At 42.7% G+C, this 22,985-nt stretch overlaps 1 protein-coding gene across 6 annotated transcripts in view; it reads left to right on the top strand.

The window, feature by feature from the left end:
* TTC23 (tetratricopeptide repeat domain 23) overlaps positions 1 to 22,985 on the top strand; it is a 101,165-nt gene that overhangs the window by 21,295 nt on the left and 56,885 nt on the right. For all 6 annotated transcript variants that reach the window (XM_078078947.1, XM_078078942.1, XM_078078943.1 and 3 more), the window contains 2 exons: positions 855 to 1,005; positions 1,397 to 1,522. In XM_078078947.1, the coding sequence (XP_077935073.1) occupies positions 855 to 1,005; positions 1,397 to 1,522 (277 nt within the window). The remainder of the gene's footprint in view (positions 1 to 854; positions 1,006 to 1,396; positions 1,523 to 22,985) is intronic.

Below are 22,985 nucleotides of genomic sequence, written 5' to 3'. Positions count from 1 at the left end.
AGACACAGGAACAGAATTAATTTCAGATTTTTGGCAGCTTTTTTAGAGATTTGAGATACTATTTCATATAATGGAAAAACATAAGACCAGGGGTGTATGGATGTGGGTGGGAGAGAGGATGTCAGTGTGGGGGAGGAGGATGGGAGTGTGGGGAAGTGAAAAGCCCTGAAACCTAACCGGTGACCCCCCCCCTTGTCACCCTTACCACAAATTAATAAGCCATGGAAGAACTCTGGAGCGCACTGGGGAATTAGAGCTTGGTAGTGATTATTTTTCTCATTGTTGTCCCATTTTGTTTCATGTTAGTCAATAACCTTATAGGAATAAGAGATTGTGGCATATTAGCCCATTCTGTCATTGAAATTATATTTGTAAGTTTTTGTAGATTATCACTGTATTTGTATTCTGTTAAAATAACTCTCTGAAGTTATGATTATAGATAGACAAGCAGAAGATTCAGAATTTTTAGTATTTCATTAAGATCGCTGTCACAAAGCCAGAATTGAAATTCATGAATATCTTATTTCCTGCCCAGAATGCTATAGTCCTTGCATTCCATTTGTTTTCTTATAATTATTTAGAACGTATTTTATATCTGATATTGGTGAGGTTTCAAAGTTGTTCAGTTCCCGCTCGTTCTGTTTACTTCTAGAAAGGCCATTTGGGGAAAAATTTATCTTGAGTACTAGGTGTAAACCACTCCTTTGGTTTTTACAGTCAGGACAATATTTCATGCCGCCCTGATCCATCTCGATGCGTCACTTGCCAATACGTGAAGGAGACCTCGTTCAATTTCCCAGCCAGAGATAATTATAGTGAAAGAGAAACTGAGACTGCTTTTTCTTTGTCCACAGGACTGTCGCTGCAAGCAAAGCAACATGCAGAAAAAGCCAAAGAAATCCTCACCAACTCCATTGTGCCTCCCTATAACGACAATACAGATGTTTTCAAGTGTTCGATTGAATTGTTCCATACCATGGGGAGAGCCTTACTCTCCCTTCATAAGTATCCTTTTTTTCTAATCATTCCACCTAGAAAGGCCCCCGTAATGCTTATATTTAATTTTCTTTTTTTTTTTAAGATTTTATTTCTTTGAGATAGAAAGAAAAGAGAGAGAGAGCATGAGCAGGGGGCAGAGGCCGAGGGGGAAGCAGACTCCCCGCTGAGCAGGGAGCCTGAAGCAGGGCTCGATCCCAGGACCCCGAGATCACGACCTGAGCCAAAGGCAGACGCTTTTAACCGACTGAGCCACCCAGGCGCCCCTTATTTTCAAGGCCAAATCAAAAAGTGACAAATGGCTCAGGAAGGGTGATGGGAAGTTTAAGAGCCAAGGATGTCCAGGAACTGGGGCCCCAGTATCTAGAGCCATATGTGAAGTTTCCTGAACACAGCCCAGATTTAAGGAAGCTTCAGAGAATTTGTCAAAGGCAGAGCAACTTGCAAAGGAGCTGCTGCAGTGTGGAAGGATTATAAAGGAGGAATGGATAGAAATTCAAGCACGGATCAAATTGTCATCTGCACAGTAAGTTTCCAGTTTAGGACGTTTTGAATACATCATGGCCGGAGGTTCTCTGCCAGAACACTCTGTCTTCAGGCAGAAGGAGCTTCTCCACGGTGCTGTGTCCGTGGCTTCTCCGTGGCCATTGTCCAGAAGCAAAAGAGGACCATGGTCATGTCACAGCAGCCACAACCAAGGCACATACATCAGTGACTTTTTTTAAAAAAGATTTTATTTATTTATTAGAGAGAGCACGTGCACGTGCACACAAGAGAGGGAGAGAGAGACAGAGCAGGAGGAGAGGGAGAAGCAGGCTCCTCCCAGGACCCTGAGATCATGACCTGAGCCGAAGGCAGATGCTTAACCGACTGAGCCACCCAGGCATCCCCATCAGTGACTCTGTTCACTAAATAATGTGGTGCTGATACATCCACCCCTGGGTCCTAGAGTTCTGGTGTCATTCTCTTGACTTTCTATTTCTTGTCTGCTCTCCTGGACCCCCTCCTCTGTGTTTAAATCACCATGTATTTCGTACCACAGAGAGGAAGAAGATATTTATTACACGCATAACTGGCAGAGAGCTCATATCTAGAATCTGTAAAGAACTCCTATATATCAATAAAACAAAGACAAACAATAGAAAAGCGGGCAAGAGACTTCACAAAAAAAAGGATGCCCACATAGCTAATAAGCATTCTAAATATTCCACCTCATCTGTCTTCAGGGAAGTGAAAATTAAAGTCATGAGCTACTACTACAGCTCCACTAGAATGGCTAAAGTTTTTTTTAAATCTTTTTTTTATTATGTTAAATTAGCCAACATATAGCACATTATAAGTTTTTGATGTAGTGTTCAACGATTCATTAGTTGTGTATAACACCCAGTGCTCATCACCACACGTGCCCTCCTTAATACTTAATGTCCCATCCCCCCACCCCCTCCCCTCTGAAACCCTCACTTTGTTTCCTGGAGTCCAGAGTCTCTCATGGTTTGTCTTCCTCTCTAATTTCTTCCCATTCAGTTCCCTATGGTCCTCCGCACTATTCCTTATGTCCCACATATGAGTGAAACCATATGATAATTGTCTTTCTCTGCTTTACTTATTTCACTTAGCATAATCCCCTCCAGCTCCATTCATGTCTATGCAAATGGCAGGTATTCATCGTTTCTGATGGCTGAGTAATATTCCATTGTATATATGGACCACATCTTCTTTATCCATTCATCTGTTGAAGGGCATCTCGGCTCCTTCCACAGTTTGGCTACTGTGGGCATTACTGCTATGAACATTGGGGTGCAGGCGGCCCTTCTTTTCACTACATCTGTGTCTTTGGGGTAAATACCTAGAAGTGCAATTGCTGGGTTGTAAGGTTGGCTAAGTTTTTTAAAAGACTGATAATAATATCAAGTGTTGGTAAGGATGTCAGGCTCTTAGAGGCTTTCTCATATGTTGTTGTTTAGAATATGTTTGGTATAACTACTTTAGAAAACTGGCTTTATCTTCAAAATAGTAATGTTCATCTACTCTATGACACAGCAGTATCACTCATAAATAGAACAGAAATGCACACATATGTTCACCAAAAGACAGCCAAGAATGTCCAAAGCTACGTTATTTGTAAAAGCCAAGAATCAGAAACAACCCAACTGTTCACCAAAGCAGAATAGATAAAATTGTGATCTGTTTGTACAAAGGAAATGATGAGACTGCTCCTTTGCTTCACATCAGGGATGACTCTCACAAACATAATGCGTCGTGCAAGAAGCCAGACCCAAAGAGAGGAATCACTGGGAGGGCCTGTGAGTCCAGAATTTCTTCCCGCCCAGAAGTAGGTATTCTATCTTGTATTGTAAGAGAGGAAAGAAGCAACTCGGAGGTCCCAGATCTGATACTTGTTGCATCTGTTGAAACCTAACCAATGTTACCAGAACTTAATGTCCAGCGGTATTGCTTCAAAAAGAGGGTAAACTATCCTTGGCCAGAATCCGGCATCTCCTCTAAGAATTCTTTCCAAATAGCAGTACCAAATCTTGCCAGCAGATGGCGCGCCTCGTACACATCTACCCACCAAGAATGGTGGCTCGGTCGTTAAGCGTCTGCCTTCGGCTCAGGTCCTGACCCAGGGTCCTAGGATCCAGCCTCGCATCGGGCTCCCTTCTCCGTGGGAAGCCTGCTTCTCCCTCTCCCACTCCCCCTGCTTGTGTTCCCTCTCTCGCTGTCTCTGTCAAATAAATAAATAAAATCTTAAAAAAAAAAAAAGAACGTAAGTCAATGTTTCCAGCTGTCGTACAAAGTTACTTTATGTCTAGCTGAGTTGTTTTAAACTTCACCACTTCTTTCAGTCCTGGTTCTTCGCAGTGACGTAGTCACTGGAACTTGCGTGTTTCAATGGCATGGTTTTCATTTGATCACTCTGCCTCGTTTCCTCATTGAGTTATGAATATTTTGCCTACACAGCGCTGCTTTAGAAATGTATGAGGCTTTGTTTTTGTACATTTCAGCTTATATTCACAACCCCAAGGGCCTTTTCTTTTACCAGGTCTTGGTCGCAGAAGACCAGGACAATGTCTCAGGCAGCTCTCACGGGATTTGTGTTCCTCTTAAAAGGGTATCTTTCATGCATCCTCCTCCTCCTTCTGCCTCGCCTTTTATGGTGCCCATCAGGCCAGGCCAGTTCTTTTCTCCTTGGGCTGACAGATGAATGCTGCCGGGTGACTCATGGTCCATGCCTTCTATCCCTAACTGTGGGCTGAAGCTTTGTCCCTTTTACCTGCCCTCCTCTGTTCTAGCACTACTTCCTATTCACTAATCATTCATTAACTTTGGAGACTAAGTCCAAAACATGTTCCTATGCAACCCCTTGTTTTTTCTAAATGTGATCAAGAAACTCGCTAGTGAATATGGGCAAACCCTTCCCCTGTGTTAAGAATTATTTTCTGCCCCAGTTACTGCTGCTCCAGAACGTGTGACCTGTCTAGGATTTCCCTAAGACCGTGTGACAGGTCATCTTTGGAGGCCTCCACAGCTTGCTCGGTGAGCACTTGGCCTGGTGTTGCTGTGCTGACTAGCTCTCAGTGCACTTGGGAGAACTAGAGCATCAACAGGACATCTCCTGTATCTGGAAGGAATGGGACGTGGTGTAGCCAACAGTGTGGGCTTTCCAATCAGGTAGCCCCAAGTTCAAATCAGCATCCATTCCACCCTCCCAGCTGTAGGACTATGGGCAACTCTCCTCTCCTGTTAAGGTAGGAATGATCAGACCTCCAAGGTTTGCCATGATGATGAAATAGACCACACATTAAAGCATCTGGGTACATGGTAGACCTTTTTTTTTTTTTAGATTTTATCTATTTATTTTTAAGAGGGAGCGCGCATGCGTGTACAAGTAGTGTTGGGGGGGGGGTTTGGAAGGGGGCAGGAGGAGGGGTAGAGGGAGAGGAAGAGAGAGAATCTTAAGCAGGCTCCATGCCCAGCATGGAGCCGAGGCAGGGCTGGATCTGATGACCCTGAGATCATGACCTGACCTGAAATCAAGAGTCAGTTGCCCAACCAACTGAGCCACCGAGGTGCCCCAAGATTTTATTTTTTTAAGTAATCTCTGCACCCACCGTGGGGCTCAAACTCATGACCCTGAGATCAAGAGTGGCATGCTCTACAGACTGAGCCAGCCAGGAGCCCTGGTAGACCCTTTTTAAAAAGTAGTTATCATAGTTACTATCCAGTGGAACATTTCTCTTTGTGCAGTTTCATCCCGGAAACGATTTGGTTTTAAAGCATGTGCTTATATCGCAGACTAAGATTCTGTACTTCAAGACTGCCCCTGGAATGCAATATTCTTTCCTATTCTTTTTTTTTTTTTTTTTTAAAGATTTTATTTATTTATTTGAGAGAGAGAGTGAGAGAGAGAGAGCGCAAGAGGGGGTAGGGTTAGAGGGAGAAGCAGACTCCCCGCCGAGCAGGGAGCCCGATGTGGGACTCGATCCCGGAACTCCAGGATCATGACCTGAGCCGAAGGCAGTCGCTTAACCAACTGAGCCACCCAGGCGCCCTTCTTTCCTATTCTTATCTTGTGACTTGGGAAAGGCTAAGCACTCTTTGTCTTTACTTTTGTGAACCACCTACGTTAAAATTAAGATAGTCTTATGTTTGTTTGTTTGTTTTTAAGCTTGACTTTGTTTCTTTGTCTTGGTTCTTCTTGATCCATTATAGTCGTGAGATTTGGAAAGTGATTCTAACATAAGCTTTCCCAAGAGGAAAGGAGATGAGGAAGTTTCCTCCCTTGGCCGGGACTTCCTGGGAAGGGGTAGAAGGTAATGGAATAAACAGTGGTGTGTGGGACCTCGTGTGTATCTACCTGCCACCACCTCACTGGGATGCTGAAATTTGACTTAGTTCTATAGGCTTCCCCATAAAGTATCCCCAGTGGCTTCTATTGGGAATTTTTGATGCTTCAGTAATCACCTTTACTCTCTTGCTTTTAGGTCCTACAGTGTTCAAACCAATAATCTCTAAATCTTACTTTCAGGACTCAACCGTTTTTGTTTTGTTTTGTTTTGTCTTGTTTTAAGTTTATACCATCATGTGGAGGTCCTTGGTGTTAAGCTTATACCTCTGTAGATGTGTTTCTTTAAAGAATCACCTTCTCGGGGCGCCTGGGTGGCTCAGTCGTTAAGCATCTGCCTTCGGCTCAGGTCATGATCCCAGGGTCCTGGGATCGAGCCCCACATCGGGCTCCCTGCTCAGCGGGAAGCCTGCTTCTCCCTCTCCCGCTCCCCCTGCTTGTGTTCCCTCTCTAGTTGTCTCTCTGTGTCAAATAAATAAATAAAATCTTAAAAAAAAAAAAAAGAATCACCTTCTCTACATCTCTTTTTTGAGTATAAAGACTCTGACAAATGCTCATGCGTCCAAAGCCCTGCTTCTCTCCTCCTCCGGGAAATGCCCTGTTCTTCTCCCGAGATGTTTCTCCTGTCAGCTCCTCCCATGGGACACTATTTGCCTGGCATGCCTTATGCTTGTTTCACAAGGAAATGATTTATTTTTTTCCGGTGCTCTTCTTTGTCCTGTATTCCTTTGATTAAAGAAATGCGCTTCCCTTACACAAAATCTGATTTTTGAAAAATCAGGGTTTTTTTTAATGTGGAGAAGCACAAAACCCTACATGGCACAGATTACCTTCATATCCTTTATCTGCTTTCTATTTCTTCAATCCCTTAAAGTCTTAAATTTCAGAGCACTGTATTTTTCTCTTTTCCTTTCTAACACTACCTCCTTATAATACACATTTCTTTACACAACTACAAATAATAACGATGATATTAGGCAACCACACTAGCCACTGACTCTTGACCACCTTCTGTGTCAGGCTTTTGCAAGGCACCTTTTAGATCTGGTCTCATTTAGTCCTATGTGCTGGGCACTCTTCCTAGTACCATTTTCAAATGGAGCAACCGAGGAAAAGGGAGGTCATTTCCCAAGGTCACACAGCTGGGAATGGCAGAGCAGAGCCAGGCCTACCAACCTTGGGTGCCCGGGCTCCTCACCACCGCCCAGATCACATTCACTATGCAGAACAGAGACCTTACAATACAGTCTACAGAGCAAAGCCTTTAGCTGTGTGTGCCAGAGGGTAGACAGAGATTCAGATGTAAGCCTTTTCTCCCTCTGCCTCTAGAAAATCCCACTTGTCCTCTTTCTGGATTGATTTCTCATCAGATTTCGATTATCAGCAACCTTCCCACAAAGCCTTTGCTTTTCGTTGTTGCTCCGTATTCTTGCCAAGTTCCAGAGCTTTTATGTATTTATTTTTGATTTTTTTATTAACATATAATGTATTATTTGTTTCAGGGGTACAGGTCTGTGATTCATCAGTCTTACACAATTCACAGCGCTCACCATAGTACCTACCCTCCCCAATGTCCATCACCCAGCCACCCCATCCCTCCCACCCCCCTCCATTCCAGCAACCCTCAGTTTGTTTCCTGTGATTAAGAGCCTTTTATGGTTTGTCTCCCTCTCTGGTTTCATCTTGTTTCATTTTTCCCTCCCTTCCCCTATGATCCTCTGCCTTGTTTCTCAAATTCCTCACATCAGTGAGATCATATGATACTTGTCTTTCTCTGATTGACTTATTTCACTTAGCATAGTACCTTCTAGTTCCATCACGTCATTGCAAATATTTATTTATTTTTAAAGATTTTATTTATTTGAGAGAGAGAGAGAGCATGAGTAGGGGGAGAGGCAGAGGGAGAGGGAGAAGCAGACTCCCTGCTGAGCAGGGAGCCCAGTCCCAGGACTCATGATCCCAGGGATCATGACCTGAGCCTAAGGCAAACACTTAACCAACTGAGCCACCCAGGCGCCCCCAAATTCCAGAGCTGTTAAAAAGAAACTCTCTGTTGTCTTGGTAATACCAAAGAGCTTGCATTTGTCTGTGGCCTGTTGAAACAAGGCTCCGTCCCTGTGAGCTCTTCTGAAGCCCATCTGAAATGAGATAGTGTCTCATCACGCGCTCTGGAGAATTACTGTGGATGTATTTTCATTCAATAAAATATGTTGTGGTTGAAGTTGCAGACCTGCCAAATTCACATACTGCCACATTCTGTTGTTCAAAACTCTCTATCTTTTCATCTGTCTGGTGTTTCCTAAAGCTGCCTAAACATATTATGGGCATGCGGAGACAGTAAATCCTCAAAGCATTCCCGGCAGGCAGAGGGAAGCGGAAAGGAGACAATGTTACATCCCAAACATTACTAGCAGCACCAGGAGACGGTGGAGATGACCTGAAATTGACTGAGGCTTTAAGGGAGTTGGCAGCAAAGGCAAGGCCATCATGTAGGCATTCCCTGAGACCGTACCCCCTCCATGCCTTTTTTATTAAATATATTGTGAAGCTAAAGTAATTTTATTTTCTATTTTGTCTTTTCTTTTACATGAACAGCGTACCCTTGATGAGCTCCGGAAGGCTCATTGGAGATGACGTTAGCTTGATAAGCCTCTGTTTCTGGCGGTCTTGTGGGTGCCAGGACCCTGGATCAGGGTGCCGGCAGCAGCCTCAAGGGGCGAGGCCTAGGACGTGCTTCATTCTTTGCACACACTAAACCAGAGAGGGTTGTATTTGTTCATCTTTGGAACAGCATAAAAGTACAGATGTTGAGGTGGCGCCTGGGTGGCTCAGTCGTTAAGCGTCTGCCTTCGGCTCAGGTCATGATCCCAGGGTCCTGGGATCGAGCCCCGCATCGGGCTCCCTGGTCTGCGGGAGGCCTGCTTCTCCCTCTCCCACTTCCCCTGCTTGTGTTCCCTCTCTCGCTGTGTCTCTGTCAAATAAATAAAATCTTTAAAAAAAAAAAAAAAAAGTACAGATGTTGTTAGGCAAATACATACACACTCCAAGCTTACCAAATAGGACATTTCAGGTACATGGAGGCCTGTTCTGTGTCCTTCCCAATCCCATGTTCTTCCCCCCACCCCCTAACTTCACAGGCAGTTATTATCCTTAATTTAGTGTTTTTCATTCCTCTGAATGAAATATGTATATATACATATACATATATATATAGCCATGAAAATATGCAGTATTATTTCTCACTTTTCAAACTTTCTATGTATATTTCCTTCTGTAGCTTGCTTTCCCCCCCAATTACATTTGTATTTCTGAGATGTACCCATGTCAGCTGTTACATATATCTCTAGTCTCTTCATTTTATTTATTTATTTAAGTAGGGCTCCACACCCAGCGTGGAGCCCATCACGGGGCTTGAGTCACAACCCCGAGATCATGACCTGAGCTGAAATCAAGAGTCAGATGCTTAACCACCTGAGCCACCCAGGCTCCCTTCTAGTCTTTTTTTTTTTTTTTTTTTTTTTAAAGATTTTATTTATTTATTTGAGAGAGAGAGCACATGAGAGGGGGGAGGGTCAGAGGAAGAAGCAGGCTCCCTGCCGAGCAGGGAGCCCGATGCGGGACTCGATCCAGGGACTCCAGGATCATGACCTGAGCCGAAGGCAGTCGCTTAACCAACTGAGCCACCCAGGCGCCCTCCCTTCTAGTCTTTTGATTTTAAACCCACACATTGTGTTTTATCCATCTGACTTTCCCCTAACTTAATCATCAGTGTTCACAGGGCAAACATATAAACTCAGTGAGATGAAATTCCAGTTTCACTCTTGTACATGTCTCTTTGGGCACACGTTCAAGATTATCTCTGAGGTCTATGCCCAGGAGTGGAATTGCTCACTTGACAAATATCCACATTCTCAACTTTACCAGGTTTGCCAAACACCAATCTATGCTCTCGCCAGTAGGATTTGGAAATTCCCCATTACTCCACATCCTTGCCAACACTCGATACTGTCAGACTTCTTATCTGTGCCAATCGTATGGTTTCTTTAACTGCATTTCCCTAATAGCAAGTTTGAACATCTTTTCATATGTTTGCTGGACATTTGGAAATCATGTTCTGTGAATTGTCTATTCATATCTTTTGCTCATTTTTTAAATTGGGCTGTTTGTATTTTTCTTATTAATTTATAGACATTCTTCTATTTCTGACAAGTTATTTGATGCTTACATATATTGTATATACTCCCAGAGTGGGCATAGTTTGGGCTTTTCACTTTCTTTATGTTGACTTTTGATGTACAGGAGTTTTTGGTTTTTTTTTAAGATTTTATTTATTTATTGGACAGAAAGAGACACAGCGAGAGCAGGAACACAAGCAGAGGGAGTGGGAGAGGGAGAAGCAGGCTTCCTGCTGAGCAGGGAGCCCAATGTGGGGCTCGATCCCAGGACCCTGGGATTATGACCTGAGCCGAAGGCAGATACTTAACGACTGAGCCACCCAGGTGCCCCTGGGAGTTTTTATTTTTAAGGTGACTCAATTTACCCAACTTTTCTGTTCTGATTTATATTTTTTTGTATCTTGTTTAAAAAAATCCTTCTCTTCCCAAAGTCATGAAATTACTTTTTCTTATATTTTTCTCTCAAACATATCACAGTTTTGCTTTTTAAATTTAGGCCTCTCTAATCCACTTAGAACTCTTGTGTACATAATGTGAGGGATCTAATTTTTTTCCCCTGTGGATGACCTAAGTAAGGGGGTAAGTCGTTTCAGCTACAAGAGAAAGAAGGATTCAAGGTTTGAAGAATTCAGTGGTTTGAAACTTGGGGCCAATAATAGGCTGACAAAAGAATCTTTTAAGTTTAGGGTGTTCAGAAATGGCAACAGGTCACCTTCAAGTATGGACGCCTTGTGTGTGATTGTGTCCCTTTGGGGCTGGCTCCCTGCTAAGTTCAGCTGGCTGGATGTCATGGGATTCGTGAGATGTGCTTTCATTTGGACATTCTGGTTTCAGAGGCAGAACTATGGCCAGTGAAAAGCATGTGTTTGTTCCTGCTGAATTTGCCTGCTTCTGGGTCTCCTTCCCTGCAATATTCAAATTAAATTTCTAGGCAGGGAGATAATACAAAGTGGGACTTGAGCACAGTGTGTTTAAAAAAAAAAAATGGCACTCCCATGTCAAAGTAGCTGCTCTGAGTGAGTATACCCAGTGTTCGTTCTATTAGGGGGCTGAAGGAAGAGAAATCTCCGGTCCTGGAGTTGGCCAGGAGGGGTTCCATATTAGTTTGCAAGGGCTGCCATAACAAAGTACCACCAACTAGGTGACGTGAACAACAGAAAGTTCTCTCATAGTGCTGGAGGCTAGAAATCTGAGATAAAAGTGTCGACAGGATTGGTTCCTTCTGGGGACTGTGAGGGAGGATCTGTTCCAGGCCTTTCTCCCAGCTTCTGGGGGGTTCCTGGCAATCTTTGGCATTCCTTGGCTTATAGATGCATGACCCCAATCTTGCCTTATCTTCACGTGGCCTTCTCTCTGTGTGTGTGTCTTTGTGTCCTTTTTTTTTTTTTTTTTAAATTTTTTTATTGTTATGTTAATCCCCCTACATTACATCATTAGTTTTAGATATAGTGTTCCATGATTCATTGTTTGTGCATAACACCCAGTGCTCCATGCAGAACGTGCCCTCCTCAATACCCATCACCAGGCTAACCCATCCTCCCGACCCCCTCCCCTCTAGAACCCTCAGTTTGTTTTTCAGAGTCCATCGTCTCTCATGGTTCTTCTCCCCCTCCGATTTCCCCCCCTTCATTCTTCCCCTCCTGCTACATTCTTCTTCTTCTTTTTTTCTTTCTTAACATATATTGCATTATTTGTTTCAGAGGTACAGATCTGAGATTCAACAGTCTTGCACAGTTCACAGCGCTTACCAGAACACATACCCTCCCCAGTGTCCATCACCCAGTCACCCCATCCCTCCCACCCCACCCCCCACTCCAGCAACCCTCAGTTTGTTTCCTGAGATTAAGAATTCCTCATATCAGTGAGGTCATATGATACATGTCTTTCTCTGTTTGACTTATTTCGCTCAGCATAATACCCTCCAGTTCCATCCACGTCGTTGCAAATGGCAAGATCTTATTCCTTTTGATGGCTGCATAATATTCCATTGTATATATATACCACATCTTCTTTATCCATTCATCTGTTGATGGACATCTTGGCTCTTTCCACAGTTTGGCTATTGTGGACATTGCTGCTATAAACATCGGGGTGCACGTAGCCTTTCGGGTCCCTACTTTTGTATCTTTGGGGTAAATACCCAGTAGTGCAATTGCTGGATCATATGGTAGCTCTATTTTCAACTTTTTGAGGAACCTCCATACTGTTTTCCAGAGTGGCTGCACCAGCTTGCATTCCCACCAACAGTGTAGGAGGGTTCCCCTTTCTCCGCATCCCCGCCAACATCTGTCATTTCCTGACTTGTTAATTTTAGCCATTCTGACTGGTGTGAGGTGGTATCTCATTGAGGTTTTGATTTGGATTTCCCTGATGCCGAGCGATATTGAACACTTTTTCATGTGTCTGTTGGCCATTTGGATGTCTTCTTTGGAAAAATGTCTGTTCATGTCTTCTGCCCATTTCTTGATTGGATTCTTTGTTCTTTGGGTGTTGAGTTTGATGAGTTCTTTATAGATTTTGGATACTAGCCCTTTATCTGATATGTCATTTGCAAATATCTTCTCCCATTCTGTCAGTTGTCTTTTGGTTTTGTGGACTGTTTCCTTGGCTTTGCAAAAGCTTTTGATCTTGATGAAGTCCCAATAGTTCATTTTTGCCCTTGCTTCCCTTGCCTTTGGCGATGTTTCTAGGAAGAAGTTGCTGCGGCTGAGGTCGAAGAGGTTGCTGCCTGTGTTCTCCTTTAGGATTTTGATGGACTCCTGTCTTACATTGAGGTCTTTCAACCATTTGGAGTCTATTTTTGTGTGTGGTGTAAGGAAATGGTCCAGTTTCATTCTTCTGCATGTGGCTGTCCAATTTTCCCAACACCATTTGTTGAAGAGACTGTCTTTTTTCCATTGGACATTCTTTCCTGCTTTGTCAAAGATTAGTTGACCATAGAGTTGAGGGTCCATTTCTGGGCTCTCTATTCTGTTCCATTGATCTATGTGTCTGTTTTTGTGCCAGTACCATACTGTCTTGATGATGACAGCTTTGTAGTAGAGCTGGAAGTCTGGAATTGTGATGCCGCCAGCTTTGCTTTTCTTTTTCAACATTCCTCTGGCTATGCGGGGTCTTTTCTGGTTCCATACAAATTTTAGGATTATTTGTTCCATTTCTTTGAAGAAAGTGGATGGTATTTTGATGGGGATTGCATTGAATGTGTAGATTGCTCTAGGTAGGATTGACATCTTCACAATATTTGTTCTTCCAATCCATGAGCATGGAACGTTTTTCCATTTCTTTGTGTCTTCCTCAATTTCTTTCATGAGTATTTTATAGTTTTCTGAGTACAGATCCTTTGCCTCTTTGGTTAGATTTATTCCTAGGTATCTTATGGTTTTGGGTGCAATTGTAAATGGGATCGACTCCTTAATTTCTCTTTCTTCTGACTTGTTGTTGGTGTATAGGAATGCCACTGACTTCTGTGCATTGATTTTATATCCTGCCACTTGACTGAATTCCTGTATGAGTTCTAGCAGTTTTGGGGTGGAGTCTTTGGGATTTTCCACATAAAGTATCATATCATCTGCAAAGAGTGAGAGTTTGACTTCTTCTTTGCCAATTTGGATGCCTTTGATTTCTTTTTGTTGTCTGATTGCTGTGGCTAGGACTTCCAATACTATGTTGAATAGCAGTGGTGATAGTGGACATCCCTGCCGCGTTCCTGACCTTAGGGGGAAAGCTCTCAGTTTTTCCCCATTGAGAATGATATTCGCTGTAGGTTTTTCATAGATGGCTTTTATGATATTGAGGTATGTACCCTCTATCCCTACACTCTGAAGAGTTTTGATCAAGAAAGGATGCTGTACTTTGTCAAATGCTTTTTCTGCATCTATTGAGAGGATCATGTGATTCTTGTTTTTTCTTTTGTTAATGTATTGTATCACGTTGATTGATTTGCGGATGTTGAACCAACCTTGCAGCCCAGGGATAAATCCCACTTGGTCGTGGTGAATAATCCTTTTAATGTACTGTTGGATCCTATTGGCTAGTATTTTGGTGAGAATTTTTGCATCCATGTTCATCAGGGATATTGGTCTGTAATTCTCCTTTTTGATGGGGTCTTTGTCTGGTTTTGGGATCAAGGTAATGCTGGCCTCATAAAATGAGTTTGGAAGTTTTCCTTCCATTTCTATTTTTTGGAACAGTTTCAGAAGGATAGGTATTAATTCTTCTTGAAATGTTTGGTAGAATTCCCCTGGGAAGCCATCTGGCCCTGGGCTTTTGTGTTTTGGGAGATTTTTGATGACTGCTTCTATTTCCTTAGTGGTTATAGGTCTGTTCAGGTGTTCTATTTCTTCCTGGTTCAGTTTTGGTAGTTGATACATCTCTAGGAATGCATCCATTACTTCCAGGTTATCTAATTTGTTGGCATAGAGTTGCTCATAATATGTTCTTATAATTGTTTGTATTTCTTTGGTGTTGGTTGTGATTTCTCCTCTTTCATTCATGATTTTGTTGATTTGGGTCATTTCTCTTTTCTTTTTGATAAGTCTGGCCAGGGGCTTATCAATCTTGTTAATTCTTTCAAAGAACCAGCTCCTAGTTTCGTTGATCTGTTCTACTGTTCTTTTGGTTTCTATTTCATTGATTTCTGCTCTGATCTTGATTATTTCTCTTCTCCTGCTGGGTTTAGGCTTTATTTGCTGTTCTTTCTCCAGCTCCTTTAGGTGTAGGGTTAGGTTGTGTACTTGAGACCTTTCTTGTTTCTTGAGAAAGGCTTGTATTGCTATATACTTTCCTCTTAGGACTGCCTTTGCTGTATCCCAAAGATTTTGAATAGTTGTGTTTTCATTTTCATTGGTTTCCATGAATTTTTTTAATTCTTCTTTAATTTCCTGGTTGACCCATTCATTCTTCAGTAGGATGCTCTTTAGCCTCCATGTATTTGAGTTCTTTCTGACTTTCCTCTTGTGATTGAGTTCTAGTTTCAAAGCATTGTGGTCTGAAAATAGGCAGGGGATGATCCCAATCTTCTGGTACCGGTTGAGACCTGATTTATGACCTAGGATGTGATCTATTCTGGAGAATGTTCCATGGGCACTAGAGAAGAATGTGTATTCCGTTGCTTTGGGATGGAATGTTCTGAATATGTCTGTGAAGTCCATTTGGTCCAGTGTGTCATTTAAAGTCTTTATTTCCTTGTTGATCTTTTGCTTAGACGATCTGTCCATTTCAGTGAGGGGGGTGTTAAAGTCCCCCACTATTATTGTATTGTTGTCGATGTGTTTCTTTGCTTTTGTTATTAATTGCCTTATATAATTGGCTGCTCCCATGTTAGGGGCATAGATATTTACAATTGTTAGATCTTCTTGTTGGATAGACCCTTTAAGTATGATATAGTGTCCTTCCTCATCTCTTATTACAGTCTTTGGTTTAAAATCTAATTTGTCTGATATAAGGATTGCCACCCCAGCTTTCTTTTGGTGTCCATTAGCATGGTAAATAGTTTTCCACCCCCTCACTTTCAATCTGGGGGTGTCTTTGGGTCTAAAATGAGTCTCTTGCAGACAGCATATCGATGGGTCTTGTTTTTTAATCCAATCTGATAGCCTGTGTCTTTTGATTGGGGCATTTAGCCCATTTACATTCAGGGTAACTATTGAAAGATAGGAGTTCAGTGCCATTGTATTGCCTGTAAAGTGACTGTTACTGTATATTGTTTGTGTTCCTTTCTGGTCTATGTTGCTTTTAGGCTCTCTCTTTGCTTAGAGGACCCCTTTCAATATTTGTTGTAGGGCTGGTTTCGTGTTTGCAAATTCCTTTAGTTTTTGTTTGTCCTGGAAGCTTTTTATCTCTCCTTCAATTTTCAATGACAGCCTAGCTGGATATAGTATTCTTGGCTGCATATTTTTCTCATTTAGTGCTCTGAATATGTCCTGCCAGTCCTTTCTGGCCTGCCAGGTCTCTGTGGATAAGTCTGTTGCCAATCTAATGTTTCTACCATTGTAGGTTACATATCTCTTCTCCCGAGCTGCTTTCAGGATTTTCTCTTTGTCTCTGAGACTCGTAAGTTTTACTATTAGATGTCGGGGTGTTGACCTATTTTTATTGATTTTGAGAGGGGTTCTCTGTGCTTCCTGGATTTTGATGCCTGTTTCCTTCCCCAAATTAGGGAAGTTCTCTGCTATAATTTGCTCCATTATACCTTCTGCACCTCTCTCTCTTTCTTCTTCTTCTGGGATCCCAATTATTCTAATGTTGTTTCGTCTTATGGTATCGTTTATCTCTCGAATTCTGCCCTCGTGATCCAGTAGTTGTTTATCTCTCTTTTTCTCAGCTTCTTTATTTTCCATCATTTGGTCTTCTATCTCACTGATTCTTTCTTCTGCCTCATTTATCCTAGCAGTTAGTGCCCCCATATTTGATTGCACCTCATTAATAGCCTTTTTGATTTCTACTTGGTTCGATTTTAGTTCTTTTACTTCTCCAGAAAGGGTTTCTCTAATAACTTCCATGTTTTTTTCAAGCCCAGCTAGTATCTTTAAAGTGATGATTCTGAACTCTAGATCTGACATCGTACTAATGTCCGTATTGAGTAGGTCCCTGGCAGTCGGTACTACCTCTTGTTCTTTTTGTTGAGGTGATTTTTTCCGTCTTGTCATTTTGTGCAGAGGAGAATAGATTAATGAGAGAACAAAATGCTAGCAGGGTAACAACGTCCCCAGAAAATATACTCTAAACAAATCAGAAAAGACCTGAAGCAGTGGGAAAAGAAAGGGAAAGAGAGAAAAAATAAAAGGAAAGAAAAAAAGAAAAAAGAAAAAGATAAAGATAAAAACAAACAAAAGCAGAACAAAACAAAACAAAACAAAAACAGAATGTGATCAAATATGATCAGGCTGGATTATAGATCAGTGCCACACACTAGATTTTGGGTGTATTTTGGTCTGTTACAAGAAAGTCCCTCCCAAAATTTTAAAGAAAGAAAAACTTATATATGTACAAAAATAAGGGTTGATATGATGAAGGGATGGAATATGACTGTAAAGAATGAAATTATAAAAAATTTTTAAAAAGGATTTGATAAGTTGTTTGAAAAAAGAAAGAAGAGGATTAAAAAAAAAAAAAAGAAAGAAAAAAGGGAGAGAATGTGATCAGGCAGGGGGGTAGAAAAAAACCATACACTAGAGATTTAGAGTATATTTTGATCTGTTAGAAGAAACTATCTCAAGATTTTAAAGAGAGAACAACTTATATATATATGCCAAAAATACGGGTAACTACTATGAAGGGATAGAATATGACTTTAAAAATGAAAAATAAAAATGTTTTTTTTTTTAAAAAAGGGATTGATAAGATGTTGGTTGAAAAAGGGAAAAAGAAAAATTCAAAAAAAAAGAAAAAAGGAAAAAAGAAAAAAAGACAGTTAAAAAAAATAATTAACTTTGAAAGACTAAAGAATCATGGTAAAAAAGCCATGAATTCTATGTGCAGTGTTCCCCTAGCGCTGGAGTTCTGCCGTTCTCATTGATCGGTAAACTTGGTCTTGGCTGGCTGTTCTCGCTGATCTTCTGGGGGAGGGGCCTGTTGCCGTGGTTCCCAAATGGCTTTGCCGGAGGCAAAATTGCCCCGCCCTTGCCGGTCCGGGCTAAGTAATCTGCTCGGGTTTGCTCTCCGGAGCTTTTGTTCCCTGCAAGCTCTCCGTACAGGTTTGGAGGCGGAGAGTGAAAATGGTGGCCTCCCAGTCTCCGCCCCGGAGGAGCCGAGAACTCGGGGTCCCGCTCCTCAGCGAGCCCCCAGAGAAAAGCCATCAGTCACTCCCGTCTCCCCGGTCTCCCGCCGCACTCCGCGCTCATCCGGCCTGTGACCGCGCCTTTCTATCTGGCACCCGACCCCGGGTGGAGTCTCCAAGCCCAGCAGATCCCCGCGGTGCGCTCCCGCACCTCTCCTCCCGGGGGAAGAAGGTGAGTCTCCCCGGATCTGCCGCTTGTTGGGTCCCTGCTGGAGGAGCAGTGGCCCGACTGTGCCGCGGATCACGGTTTATGGCAACCCCGAGCTGAGAGCCCGCGCCTGGGCTCCGTCTCTGCAGCCGGCTTCCCTGCTCCGATACCTGGGAGCTCTGCCGCACTCAGGCACCCCCGGTCTTTCTGTGACCCCGAGGGTCCTGAGACCACACTGTCCCGCGAGGGTTCCACCCCCCACTTCGCCACCAGAGTGCCGTCCCTCAGCGGAGCAGACTTCTAAAAGTTCCGACTTTGTGCTCCGTGGCTCTATCACTTGCCAGAAGCCGCCGATGGAGGCCCCTCCCCCGCCGTCTATCCTCCCGAATATCGCCTCGGATTCACTTCTCCGCACGTCCTACCTTCCAGAAAGTGGTCGCTTTTCTGTTCAGAGAGTTGTTGCTCTTCTTTTCTTTGATCTCCTGTTGAGTTTGTAGGTGTTCAGAATGGTTTGATCCCTATCCAGCTGAATTCCTGGGAGGAGACGAAATCCAGGTCTCCTACTCCTCCGCCATCTTGCTCCGCCCCCCCTCTTTGTGTCCTTTTTGTAAGGACATCAGTCATTTTGGATTAGCGGTCCCCCTACTCTAGTATGACATCTTCTTAATTTAACTAATTATATCTACAATAACCTTATTCCCAAATAAAGTCACATTCTCAAGTACTGGAGGTGAGGACTTGAACATACAAATTTGGGTGGGAGGATACTATTCAAGCCCTATTAGGTTCCTACAAGGTTTCTTTTATTCCACCTTTTATAAAATATCAACAACTTCCCCAATCTTTAATTAGATCAGTAGTCTATAATATTCTTGCTACCAAATCAATGTGAAAACATGTGCTTTTGTGTGTGTGTGTGTGTGTGAAGATTTTTGTCCTAAACTTTATTCTGGAATCTATGAAAATTCAGTTATGAACTATAGCCTCAGAGTCTCTAAGCTAATGGATTTGTATTTGTAGGTTGTTTCTTCCTCCCTCCCTCCTCAGCTTCTCCTCCTTCCTTCCATCAGGCAGCTGGCATGCACTTTGTGTCAGATACTGCAAGGTGCTGGGCTGCCAAGACCAATGAGGCAGCCTTGGACCCTACCTTCATAGAGCCCAGCACTTAAAGGATTGGCACCGAGTTACCAGGCACTTATACTATAGCATAGGGGATGTTTCCTGAGCAGGGAAGGTTCACAGCTCCATGGGAGCGCAGTCAGGTGTTCCTGGAGGCACCCAACCTAGACTGGGGTATCAGGCAACAGAGCAGGGATTAAGATGAGAAAGCCAAGTGCCCAAGCCACACCATTTAAGGAGGCACTCACTCTCAGACGCCCACCCTACACTCTCCTGCCCCTGAGAGTGAGTGCCACCTTAAATGATATGTCCTAGGTGTCTCTCTGGTCCCACTCTTGTCCTGGCCCTTGTCAGGGAAGCCTTCCTAAAGGAGGAGACTGCTAAGCTAAAACTAAAAGAGGAACAGTAGTTAGGAAGATGAATGGAAGTTTGCCAGGCAGAGATGGAAGAAAGAAAGAACATTCCAGCTAGAAGGTCCAGCAAACACCCAGGGGAAAGAGCCACGAGACACAAAGAAGGAGCTGAAAGGAGGCTGGCATCAGGGAAGCCAGAGGGGAAGGTTTAGGTGACATTCAAGAGTCATCTGAACTCATCAAGTCCAGGGAAACTCCAGTCCCAGCAAAGTCACTGTCACCTCTGTGCCACCGTTGTACATGGTTGGATGAGGGACAGAGTCTTTGTGAGAATTGGAAAGGGTGCCCTCTCTTCCAGGCAAAGATAGCCTTGTATCTAAGTGCACAGCTCATTCTGCAGAGCATGGGCTGAACCGAAACTATCATTTGTCCCCTTGGGCAAGTGTCCATTAGAACTTAGGCACAGAGGAAGGAGCAGGAGGCTGTGGGTGCAGAATCAGGCCCTGCAGGCAGGAGTTTGAGCTCCTTACTGCTGGACCAACGCTCCAAAACCGTGCCCCAGATGGCCTGGGGGGCAGCACTGACTTGGCTGGGGGATTGGCCTTTCTATTCTAGCCCATCTTTGACACACTCTGAATTCCGCTCATCTGGGTAACTTTGGAAGCTATATAGAACTTATCTTTCTTCTATGACTCACCGGTCCTCAAACTAATTTCCTTAACCTCAGTTTATTGGCTTGACACAATCAGCCAAAGGAAAAAGATTCTGGGTTTATCACCAGTTTCTGGATTCTTCCATATCTGCATTCTGCAGAGGTCATAATAAGAAATATATGAACATATTTAAGCTTACAGAGTATTTACCAGAATACAATGTTAGGAATGATTTTCTCTGGCTTTTCTTTCCATGAATTTCCTGCTTTCTCATTAGGATTATACTTTTCATAGACCTAGGCATTCCCCCAGGAGACCCTAGCCTTAGAGCTCATCAGGAAATATGCTTACAGCTCTGAAAGATTAGAGTAAAGCCAGAGCTCAGTGTCCAAGCCCAATTTATGGCCTCCCCTTGGGAATGCCCATTGCTGAGTGTCAGGTGCATCAGGACCCACAGCATTCTCTGCTCTCCTAATCCTCTGCCCTAAAACAGATGGGTAGGATCGCCTAATCATGCAGGACCAATTTAAAGCCAAAGCACACATCTTTTTCTGACCTGCTTTGTGCTGGTTAGCTTTGACTGGCTCAAGAATGGTATTAAGAGAAAAATATTTTGATTTTTGTTTAACATTACTACAATTATTTTTTAAACAAAAATTACTAGTTTTACGGGTACCGCTAAATCTCATCTATATTTAGTTTTGCTTCCAAATGTTCACAAACTTTTTTAAAGGACAGATTTATTGAGCTGTAATTAACATACCATACAATTTACCCAATTGAAATACACAATTCAGTGGTTTTCAGTATATTGACAAGAGTTGTGCAAGCATTACCACAATCATTTTGACTTTTTCATCCCATTAACAATCTCTATTACCATGTTCCCCCAGCCCCTGACAACTACTAATCTATTTTCTGTCTCTGTGGAATTGCCTATTTGGGACATTTTATTTACATGGAATCATACAATGTGTGGCCTTTTGTGACTTGGCTTTTTTTTTTTTTTTTTTGCCATTTTCTTTTTTTAACACAGTGTTAGTTTCAGGTGTATAGTAGAGTGATTCAACACTTCCATATATCAGCCGGTGCTCATCACAACAAGCGCACTCCTTCTACCCATCACCTACTTTAACCATCCCCCCCTCACCTCCCCCCTGGCAACCATCAGTTTGTTCTCTAGAGTTAAGAGTCTGGTTTTTTTTTAAATCTCTAAAAAACAATTAAAATTTTTTTATTTTAAAGATTTTTATGTATTTGCGAGAGAGAGTACAAGCAGGGGGAAGGGCAGAGGGAGAGGGAGAAACATACTCCTCACTGAGCAGGGAGCCCGATGCATGGCTCCAACCCAGGGCCCTGGGATCATGACGTGAGCCAAAAGCGGATGCTTAACCAACTGAGCCACCCAGGAACCCAGAGATTTTTTAAAACTAATCTCTACACCAACCATTTGGCTCAAACTTACAACCCCAAGATCAAGAGTTGCATGCACTATGTGCTAAGCCAGCCAGGAACCCCAAGAGTCTGTTTCTTGATTTGTCTCTTCTCTTTTTTTTTCCCCTTTGCTCGTTTGTTTTGTTTCTTAAATTCCACATATGAGGGGCGCCTGGGTGGCTCAGTCATTAAGCATCTGCCTTCGGCTCAGGTCATAATGCCAGGGTCCTGGGATTGAGCCCCGCATCGGGCTCCCTGCTCCACGGGAAGCCTGCTTCTCCCTCTCTCACTCTCCCTGCTTGTGTTCCCTCTCTCGCTGTCTCTCTCTCTGTCAAATGAATAAATAAAATCTTAAAAAAAATAAATAAATTCCACCTATGAGTGCAGTCGTATGGTATTTGTCTTTGTCTGACTTACTTTGCTTACCATTTTCATTATGCTCTCTAGCTCCATCCATGTCATTGCAAATGGCAAGATTTCATTCTTTTTTTATGGCTGAATAATATTCCATTAATATATACACCACGATCATCAATCAATGGACATTTAGGCTGTTTCCACAATTTGGCTATTGTAATTAATGCTACTATAAACATAGGGGTGCATGTATCCCTTTGAATTAGTGTTTTTGTATTCTTTGGGTAAATACCCAGTAGTGGGATTGCTGGATGGTAGGACAGTTCTATTTTTAACTTTTTGAGGAACCTCCATACTGTTTTCCACAATGGCTGCACCCGCTTGCATTCCTACCAACAGTGCGCGAGGGTTCCTTTTTCTCCACATCCTCACCAACAACTGTTGTTTCTTGTGTTGTTGATTTTAGCCATTCTGACAGGTGTGAGGTGGTATCTCATTGTGGTTTTGATTTGTATTTCCCTAATGGTGAGTGATGGTGAACATCTTTTTATGTGTCTGTTGGCCTTCTGTATATCTTCTTTGGAGATATGTCTGTTCATGTCTTCTGCCCATTTTATAATTGGATTATTCATTTTTTGAGTGTTGAGTTTTATAAGTTCTTTATATATTTTGGATACTAACCCCTTATTGGATATGTCATTTGCAAATATCTTCTTCCATTCTCTAGGTTGCCTTTTAGTTTTGTTGATTGTTTTCTTCACCATGCAGAAGCTTTTTATTTTGATGCAGTCCCAATAGTTTATTTTTGCTTTTGTTTCCCTTGTCTCAGGAGACATAACTGAAAAGAAGTTGCTTCAGCCAGTGTCAAAGAAGTCACTGCCTGTGTTCTCTTCTAGGATTTTTTTTATTTTGGGTCTCACATTTACATCTTTAATCCATTTTAATTTATTTTTGTATATGGTGTAAGTAAGTGGTCAAGTTTCATTCTCTCTTTTTTTTTTTTAAGATTTATTTATTTATTTTAGAGAGAGCATGCACACAAGCAGGGGGAGGGGCAGAGGAAGAGGGAGAGTCTTAAGCAGACTCTGCACTGAGTGCGGAGCCCAGTGAGGGGCCTGATCCCACAA

This window comes from Halichoerus grypus, chromosome 8 (assembly GCF_964656455.1).
Source record: "Halichoerus grypus chromosome 8, mHalGry1.hap1.1, whole genome shotgun sequence".
Classification (NCBI taxonomy): Eukaryota; Metazoa; Chordata; class Mammalia; order Carnivora; family Phocidae; genus Halichoerus; species Halichoerus grypus.
The sequence above is the reverse complement of the archived record's forward strand: the minus strand, read 5'-3'. Positions and strand labels throughout refer to the sequence as shown.